The 10577-nt window shown below is 35.5% G+C and overlaps 1 protein-coding gene and 1 pseudogene across 1 annotated transcript; both read left to right on the top strand.

The window, feature by feature from the left end:
* The first annotated feature begins 3092 nt into the window (after window positions 1-3092).
* LOC101392189 (olfactory receptor 51A4-like) lies at window positions 3093-4033 on the top strand. The gene is given in 2 exon segments (XM_014790175.2): window positions 3093-3477; window positions 3480-4033. Coding segments are annotated over 2 exon segments (939 nt in total).
* Window positions 4034-8145: 4112 nt separating this feature from the next.
* Window positions 8146-9087, top strand: LOC101391937 (olfactory receptor 51L1-like; annotated as a pseudogene).
* Window positions 9088-10577: the final 1490 nt, after the last annotated feature.

The following is a 10577-nucleotide window of genomic DNA, read 5'->3' as shown; positions in this document are numbered from 1 at the left end:
TTATTAGTAAGAGAAACATGCAGTTACCGAAGAGGTCATAGACCAAAGCATTTGGCCTCTTGCAATAGAAGATAGGGAAGGTTTTCTTTAAAAGATGATGCCTAACTCAGAATATGAACAAAGACAGACAAGGAAAAAACAGGCATCACACACAGCATTTGTAGCATTTGTAAAGGCAAGATATTTGAAACATTGTATTTTGGAGATGTAAAAAAAAAAAAAATGGGCTAGAACATAAATAGGTGAGCTGGCCATGCAGAAAGGGGAGGTTGGTGATTAATTTCCCTCTCTAGCCAGGATTACATTAACATTATTATTATAGGTGATTAGTCCCGTATTTTCTCCATTTTCTGTTCACTACACAGAAAAAACACACATTATTTTCCCAAGAATTCAATGACATGTTTTGTGGAAAGTGAACTTCTTGATCTAATACCATTATGCCTTTACCATAATAGAAGAGATATTCTATGATTCTAACACTCTATGACATTTAAATTCCCAATTTGTGGCCCACTTTGAATAAACATAGAAAGGACTGTGTCCATCACCCTAAATAGTAAATATAATCAAACAAATATAAAGTATTCATTGTGGTTCTGCTGTAAATTTCCCATCTTTTTTCTCTAAGAGACTCATAAAAGCTTAGATTTAAACAAGCAAAAATGCATATCTCCATCCTACTATCATTCAGATGTTATTCTGTAACAACATTATAGAATGAGCAGGAATCATGGGGTTTAATAAAAAAAAAAAAATGCGAGGTAATTATGTCACCTCCCGTCAATTCTTAACTTTTTATATGTAGGTGGTCCTTTCCTGGCTCTTCTTTGATGGAAACTCGGCAGGTACCATGACATTTCAGTAAATTTTTAGTTAATGGAAAGTCTTAAGGTCAATTTAATTTTAAAAAGGCAATTAAAAAACTATAACATCCAATTAACTGTTTCAATCTTCAACCAAAAGTAATATTTCTCTCCTTTCCCAGGTTAATGTAGATAGCACATTCTCCAATAGGGGAATGTGTTTATATTCCGAATCCTTTCTCCTTTATCATCTCCCCTTTTTTCTAGTTAATGATCTGATCCTTACAGGTTGGAGTGATGGAATAGAGCAAAAGAGAATGGAAGCAGAGGAGTTCTTATCTGACATCTTTTCATAAGATGGCTTCAGACTTTCCAAGTCTGGAACGTGTTTAAGGTTGAGTCTTTCTCTTCAGGGCACATTTGCAATCTTTATAGACAACCCTGCTAGTTCCACTTTTAATATGAGCTGTGCCTCTCCTTCAGCTGGCTGCTCTTCATTTCCCCACGTAAGGCCTCTTATTTCTAGAGTCCCATTGCCTTGGCATTCCTATCGCACATTTCACATTTCAAATTCACGTACCTTGGACCTTAAAGCAGCTGGTCAGCCGTTTCACATAACCTGAGAATTTGCTAGATAGCAGTCACACACTAGCCTACTCTGCATTCCAGTTATAGGGAAGCCATATCACAGTCTCCAGGTGAGTTTTCTTAATCAAAGTGTGCATTTCATATTGCAAATGTGGTACTTAAGAGAAGCATAAAGGAAAGTATTCTAGGATGCAGTTTGTTTTTCATATATAAAAGCTTTACTGATATATAATCCAAATAACACAAAACTCACCCTTTTAAAGGGCACAATTCGCTCTTTAGTGTATTCACAGAATTGAGTGACTATCAATCACCACTATCTAATTTTAGAATATTTTCATCACACCAAAAATAAATGTCATACCCATTAGTGGTCCCTCTCCATTCTCCCCTCCCTCCATCACTAACCTACATTAGGTCACAATGGATTTGTATATTTGGGATATTTAATATAAATAGAATCATGCAATGTGTGGTCTGTTCTGTCTGGCTTCTCTCATTCAACATATTTTAAGGTTTCATCCATTTGTACCATAATTAGCATTTCATTCCTTTTTATGACTGAATGATATCCTATTGTATGGATATACTATTTTTTGTTTATCCATTCATCAATGATGGGCATTTGAGTTGTTTCCATGCTTGACTATTATGAATTATGCTGACAAGAACATTTATATACTCTTACATTTTCTTTTCACAAGCACATGCTTTAATCTCTCTTGAGTATATATCTAAGAGTGTAAATGCTGTGTCATGTTGTAACTCTATGTTTAACATTTTGAGGAACCGCCAACTAATTTTCAAAGTGGCTGCATAATTTTGTAATATCAGCAGTAATGTGCAAGGGTTTCAATTTTTACATATCCTTGTCAAGATTTATTATTGTCTTTCTTTTTTATTTAGTTCTCATACGGGAGTGAAGTGGTGTATCATTGTTGTTTCAATGTGCATTGTCCTAATGATTAATGATATTGAGAATCTTTTCATATGCTTATTAGCCATATACGTGTCTTCTTAGGAGAAATGTCTATTTAAATCCTTTGACCATTTTTATTTGGATTATTTGTCTTCTTACTGTTGAGTTTAAGAGTCCTGTACTGTGGGTTGTCTTATCACTATGTTGATGGTGTCCCTTGAAGCCCAAAATTTTTCATCTTGATGAAATCTAGCTTATAATTCTATTTTCTTGTATTGCTTGTGTTTTGGTGTCATATCAAAGAAACTATTAACTAACATAAGTCATGAAGATTCGCCCCTAGTTTTCTTCTAAGAGTTTTATAGTTTTAGCTGTACATTTAGGTCTTTGGTCCATTTTCAGTTAATTTTTGTATATGAAGTGAGGTATATAGTAGGAAGGCAAATGGATATCCAGTTTTCCCATGAGCATTTTTTGAAAAAGATGAATTTTCCTAAAAGTTAAAATTCTTTAATAACCGCAACTTTAATTGTAGTTATGTAATGTTTCTACTTTCATCATATACTAATATATACCATTTCCAAACTGATAGAGTTTCTCTAACATAAATTAAGTACTATAGGAAATATAGGCTGAAGAATTTACTGCTTCCTTCATATATACTACACCCAGGGAAGCTGAATAAAATGAATGAAATATATAAATTTGAGCCGGGTTATTTATGCCATTGCAGGAAGACTCTTCTGACACCCACATCCTGATTCCCTCACATTCCTGCAATGTCAGGCTTTAACACCTCTGAAGTAGAAATCTCTAGCTTCTTCCTCACTAGTATCCCAGCCATGGAGCACACTCACACTTGGGTCTCCATCCCCATTTGCCTCATGTACCTTGTTGCCATTCTGGGGAACTGCACCATCCTCTTTTTCATAAAAACAGAGACCTCTCTGCATGAGCCTATGTATTATTTCCTCTCCATGCTGGACTTTTCTGACCTGGGACTGTCCATCTCCTCCCTTCCAACCATGCTGAGAATCTTCTTGTTCAATGTCATCAGAATTTCCCCTGATGCCTGTTTTGCCCAAGACATTTTCATTCATGGATTCTCAACTATGGAGTCATCAGTTCTTCTTATCATGTCCCTTGATAGCTTTATAGCCATCTACAACCTTTGAGATACACCTCCAACCTGACCATTGACAGAGTCATTAAAATTGGCCTTGTATTTGTTATAAAAAATATCTTATTGGTTTTCCCTCTTCTTTTTATTCTCAAAAGGCTGAAATTTTGTAAGAAAAGCCTTCTATTCCACTCCTATTGCCTCCACCAGGATGTCATGAAGCTGGCCTGCTCTGACAAGAGGATCGATATCATTTATGGACTGTTTGTGGCTCTAACAGTTATATTAGACTTGATGTGCATTTCTGTGTCTTACATGCTGATCCTGAAAATTGTTCTTGTCACTGCTTCACACAAGAGCCGTCTCAAAGTCCTCAACACTTGTATCTCCCACATCTGTGCTGTACTCATCTTCTATGTGCCTATCGTCACCTTGTCTATTATTCACTGCTTTGCCAAAAATGTTTCTCCAGTTATTAGGGTCATCATAGCTGATACCTTCCTTCTAGTTCTCCCTCTAATGAATCCTATTTTATATTCTGTAAAGAATCAGCAAGTTAGACATCGGGTCCTCATGAAATTATGTGAGAAAAAGGATTGATGGGAAATTTGAGCTGCAATGAAAGCCCAGCTCACGTGGCAATTTTTGGACAAATGTAGAAATCCAAGAGTAATAATGGATTAATAGAGATTGAATACAAGGAAATGTAAGTAAGTCCATCAAACCTCAGTTCGTTAATTTAATTAAGAAGCAACAGCATTCTAGGTTACATTCCTTGGGAGTGAGGCTTGGAGTTATGCTTATAAATATGTTTCCCACCTCCTTTCTCATTTTTACCTCTTTATACAACCTATCCACCAGCTCTATAAAGATACCGACATCAGCTTCAGCAGCACAATCCTAATTATGATTAGAGAAAATTTTAATGGATTTTATTTTTTAAAATGTTCACTTTTCAATAAACGATAATAACTCTAAATAACTCAGGCAACCTCAGCAGTGACTGAAGTGTGTTGAAAGGTTGAATACACACCCAGAACCACACACAGAGTCAGCATCTCCTAAACACCTACTGTGTGTGTTTATGTGTTTGCGGTTTTCATCAGCGATTCAAATAAACAACTAAAAATGCCCCTGTCCTCCAGTATGGAGATGAAGTATGGTGAAATATATTTGGAAGTATGAGCCTCACAAGTGAAACACAATTAAAATTAAATGCAAAAATAATTGACAAGAAAATATTTTATTCATTCATATTTTCAAGTGTCTGTAATAAATTTCAGAAACTCCATCCACTGATATGCATATTGGGTTATCTGTCCCTCATTGAAGTTTGTCTAGCATCCTTTATTTGCCATTGCCATAACCCTAACCAACAGAATTATTTCTTTATTGTCTGTATCCTACATTAACATGTAAGTAACTTGAAACACAGATTTTATCTCCTATTTTTGTCAGTGCTCATCCAAGTGGCTGGAACATACTAGTTGTTTATTGTGTTTGTTAAAAACATAGCAATCTTAGTCAATTTTGAAGCTGTGAATAAAATGTACGCTAGAAAAGCAAAAGAATCAATTAGACTATATCTGGAAAAGCTATGAATATAGAGCTCACATGTTCTAATTAATTACTCAGGATAGAAATAAAGATAAAAGTTAGCAAAATAGTATTCAGAAATCATAAAAAATGAAAGAAATCTCATATACAGGAGAGATCTAGTCAGGTTCTCATTAAAGGTTTAAAAATCAAACCAAAAAGAATGTAGAAGAAAATATTGTTTAATATTTATTAATCTCTGGAAAACAGAATGCTTTTCCATGTTTGAAAGGAACAGATAAGCAAAGGAGATGACTTATATAATCTACTGCTTTAAATTGAATTCCAGGGGCTGGCCAGGTGGTGTAGCAGTTAAGTTTGCGTGCTCCACTTTGGAGGCCTGGGGTTTGCTGGCTCGGATCCTGGGTGCGGACATACCCGCTGCTCATCAAGCCATGTTGAGGCGGCGTCCCACATAGAGCAACTAGAAGGATCTGCAACTATGACATGCAACTATATACTGGGGCTTTGGGGAGAAAAAAGGGATAAAGGAGGAAGATTGGCAACAGATGTTAGCTCAGGGCCAATCTTCCCCAAAAAAGAAAAAATATGTGAAGCTAAAAAAACAAAAAAATTGAATTTCAAAGCCAAATGACCATAGAGTAAGAACATTAGAAGAAACAGTATTAAAAATGTGTTAATTTTATTAAACTAGTAAATTTTATAATTTGGTAAACAAATATAATTAATCAACATTTAAAAAGCATAAGAAGACAATTCACAAAAGGATGAAGACAGTCATTTATGTGAAAGAATATCTAACTGATAAACCAATGAAAATAGCTTTTTTTAAGGGAAAAGTGGCCAAAATTAACATTCATTAATATCCGAGGACAATCTCATCCATAATTTAAACATGTAGTATTATTAGAAAGAAAGAAAGAGTGCACTCTTGGCTACTCTACTTCTAAGTTGTGTGACCTTCAACAAATAACTAGACACTTTTGTGTTTTACTGACTTTGTTTTTATACGGTTAATGTAAGAACTAAACGAGATCAAGTATGTATACTTAGCAGAGTGACTAGTGCAATATTATTCAAGAAGTGATAGTTTATTTTTAAATATTGTTATTATTTTTATTTGCATTGGGCAATCTTTATCAATATATATTAAATCTTACATTGATTCAGTGTACTTGTTTCTGAAAATCCATATTGAGTAAAAACTAAAATATTACGAAAAATTTATTTACGTGAAGATATTCATACAATGTTAGGTGCAAAAATAGTGTCCTTGAAAATTATTAAAGAGCATAGAGACACTACATTATAGAAAACGAAAAAGGAATAATGCAATATTTGCGCAATTAGGTCAATAACAATATAGACAAGTAAATATACACTGGTCAATAAAATAGTTGTCAAAATAATGAATATAAAGCAGTACATATCCTCCCTGATTATCCATTCCACTCAGTATATCAAAGACTTTATATTATACTATACACAATTCGAATTTATTTGAGAGTAATAAAAAATTCATTTGAGAATTGGTCTAAGTCAAATGGATAACAAAATAGATAGAAAAGCTTAGCGAATACCATATGATTTCCTTCTTTAAGTAGTAGATAATAACAACAATAAACAAACACATAGGGACAGAGATTGGATTGGTGGTTACCAGAGGGGAAGAGAGGAGGGAGGAGGGTGAAAGGGATAATTCGGTACATGTGTGTGGTGATGGGTTGTAATTAGTATTTTGGTGGTGAACATGATGTAATCTATGCAGAAATAGAAGTACAATGATGTACACCTGAAATTTTTACAATGTTATAAACCAATGTTACTGCAATAAACAAAAAATTTAAAAAAAAAAGAAAAGCTTAGCAAATTATCATCAAATATTCAGAAAGATAAAATTGAAAGAAACAAATCAACTGAAAGTTTAATCCTAAAACTATTAATATTAAATAAGGAATAAATGTATAAGAAGGGCTAATTATAAATTAGAAAGTGCTTGACATACAGACAAAGGAACTGGTAAGCTAAATCATTTGATTTGTCTGAGAAAAAGTGTTTTTTTTTGGTGAGGAATATTGGCCCTGAGCTAACATCTGCCAGTCCTCCTCATTTTTTTGCCGAGGAAGACTGGCCGTGGGCTAACATCCATGCCCGTCTTCCTCCACTTTATATGGGACGCCACCACAGCATGGCCTGACAAGCGGTGGTGGGTGCGCGCCCAGGATCCGAACCGGCAAACCCCGGGCCACCGCAGCGGAGCACATGCACTTACTGCTTGCGCCACCGGACCAGCCCCAGAAAAAGTGTTCTTAAATGTGAATAACTTTTTTTAGACTAAAAAGCCTTATGAAGCAAGGAATGGTAAAGAAATAAAAATCTTATAAACCATTATTCATATTACTAATTAAATATGTCACTAATATTTTGTTCTTTACTGTTATGTTTTAATGTATGCAAACATATATTTAAAGAGATTTCAGAGGTTCTCTTGTGACCTTATTCACCAAATTATCCTTTCTGGTGATGATTTAAAAAATCAGTCATGGGTTCTGCTGCAACTGGAGTTCATATGCTTTGCAAAATTTCAAAAAGCTAAAAGGTTTCAAAAATGTGAAAATTACACATAATGACTTTTTTCTTTTCTCACTGTGTTGCATTTTCATAGAAGTTACGCATTATTTTTTTAAAAGACAGAAAAACATTGAAACCATGAGATTAACAGTATAAAGGTAACCTTGAAGAACAAAAATAAGATTCAGAAATGATGCACAGGCTAATTTGGAGGAGACTAATGTAGCTTTCTTATTTTCACGTAGTTTTTGTTGTATTAATGTGCATAATTTATCTAAAGGTTTACTTTTCCCTATTTTGCGTATACATTAAATTTTGCAAGGCTGTGATGTAAACCTGACAAGAACCATAGCAGAGATCACATGTCCCCATGTATGGTTGTGCCCAGATTTCATATTGTATAAACTGTGCCTAAACTGGTGATGCAGATGCCTGGGATGTCTTGCTTCAGACTAATATCTATGTAAGTCATTTGGAATACACAAAAAATTGATTTTACATAAATATGGTAGAATTTGCTCATCAATCTGAATTTCAATAGCCTGTGATTTTTCATCTCTGACTATCTCATCTTTCACATCTAAAGGGCCACCATCGTGATCTGAAATAACAGCGATGCTATGGAACCCATCTTCCTCTTGAGTTTCCATGGGCTGAAGTCTGTTCATGCTTTGCTCTCAATTCCATTCTGTCCTGCATACCTGGTAGCATTAGTAGGAAACATTATCATCCTCTCTGTTTTTTGGAATGAGTCCTCATTCCACCAGCTCATGTATTATGTGCTATTAATCCTGGCAATAACTGACCTGGGCATTTCCGTGTCTACCCTCCCCATAATTTTAGCTGTGTTATGGTGGGAAGCCCAGGAAATCCAGGTAAGAGCTTGTTTTGCTGAGCCCTTCTTCATCCACACCTTCACATTCTTGGAGTACTCAATGCTGCTGGCCATGGTTTTGGGCCACTGATCTCTCTGATTCGCTGCACTACTCAAGGATCCTCACAAATGACATTGGCAAGATCAGCTTGGACTGTTTGCTATGAACTGCAGGAGTAGTGATGCCTACACTCATATTATTAAGGCACTATCATTACTGCTGTGCTGACATCCTCAACCACTCTTTGCCTTCATCTGGGTATTCTGAAATTATCCTGCTTTGATCCAGTGTCAACAACATCTACGGATTGTCTGTGGTCATTATCACACTCGGCACAGATTCAGTCCTCATACTCCTCTCCTATGCCCCAATTCTCCGTGCTGTTCTGGGCATTGCATCTCATGAAGAGTGACTAAAGAACTCAACATCTGTTTATCCTGTTTATATGTGGCACTTATCTTCTTTGCAACTCTAATAGGGGTATACAAAATCCATCGCTTTGCAAAACATCTTCCTCCCATAGACCACACCCTCATTGCTGACATTTACCTGCTTCTCCCACTAGCCCTTAATCTCATCATCTATAGTATCAGGACCAAGCAGATTTGTCTAGGAATTTTCTGTATGTTTAGGCTAAGCAGGAAGCTTTAGAAAACACCAAGCTTCTATCAGCTAACATTGGAGGAAGATTTTCTTCATCAGGTTTTTAACACTGTAACTTCTTAGATATGTGTCTTTGAAGAATTCTCTAAATCTCTTGCATTTCCAGGTTTCTTCTCTGAAAATTTGGGATCTTTATCATTGTTCTGATTATCTCACAGCGTTATATGAAGATAATTTCAGAAAATATGTTATGAGGATTTTACCATAACAATGCAAATATTAATGAGACATTTTATTGTTTTTGCAAATAATACAATTGAAATCTCCAAACCAAGTTATCATTGCTAGTCCATAATTGGTCATTCCTTTGCCCAGTGCCAGAATTTTGTGGAAACTTTTGTTTGTTTTAAGAAATTAGGCTTGTCTTATGTTGTGACTGAAATTTTAAAGACCTTACTAAACCCAATCTTTATTCTGCCAAATACCATCACTATAGATGACTTCTTAGCCTCATTCTTTGCCAAGTATCTTAGTGTCTTTTTTATTCACTCCCTTGTATAACCATGAAAAATCATACCAGGGGCGGGCCCAGTAGGGTAATGGTCAAGTTCACATGCTCTGCTTCAGTGGCCTGGGGTTCATGAGTTTGGCTCCCAGGCATGGACCTATGCACTGCTCATTAAACCATACTGTGGTGACATCCCATATATAAAGTAGAGGAAGATTGGTACAAATGTTAGCTCAGGACTAGTCTTCCTCAAGCTAAAAAAGGAAGATTGGCAACAGATGTTAGCTTGGGGCCAATCTTCCTCACCAAAAAAAAAACATATTTACCTGCCAGTCTTGAGATAAACATATAGGTAATGACTGCTCACTCAAGGTCAACATTTAATAAGTGGAAAAACTGAAGCAGGCATTCATTCAGCCCACTGAGATCAAAAGGGTGATACTAAGTCTAGAATATAGATGGTTTTGGAATATGTTAACCCATCCATTCAGGTTATAACTTGGAATAAAAACAATTAAGCAGTCAAATAATTATATACAAAATAAACATTTTATTTCTTTTTATTGCCATGATGGAGTAAAAGGGGTACGATTTAGTCTCTCACCTTAAACTAAATAAAATGGAGAAGTGTATAAAACAATAGTTCTAAGAAATTGGGTAAAAGGCAGAAAAGACGGAGATCTCTAAGAGAAGGGGAAAGATGAAGTGAACCCAAAGATTGCCCTGATTTACTTACTAAAAATTTATGGAATCATGGAGTGAGGAGATGAACACAAACAGAGTCTGATGGTCTCTCAGAATTACAAGGCAGAGTGCCAGAGCACAGACAGTTGCACAGATACAGAGATACGTGATCTGCAGGACATTCCTCAGAAGTCTTTGGTTGTGTACTGATCTGTGTATATATGTGAAGAAACTACTGAGGCCAAGGAAAGAACCACCAGAAAGGAGCAGACGAACCATTCTCAGACCTTATATATGACTGAGAAGAGTTTGTGTTCTTAACAGCAAGAATGGAGAAACCTTGCAA

The sequence above is a fragment of the Ceratotherium simum genome, chromosome 7, assembly GCF_057802395.1.
Source record: "Ceratotherium simum simum isolate JZ-2026a chromosome 7, ASM5780239v1, whole genome shotgun sequence".
Classification (NCBI taxonomy): Eukaryota; Metazoa; Chordata; class Mammalia; order Perissodactyla; family Rhinocerotidae; genus Ceratotherium; species Ceratotherium simum.
Note: the sequence above shows the minus strand (reverse complement) of the source record. Positions and strands in the feature narration are given on the sequence as shown.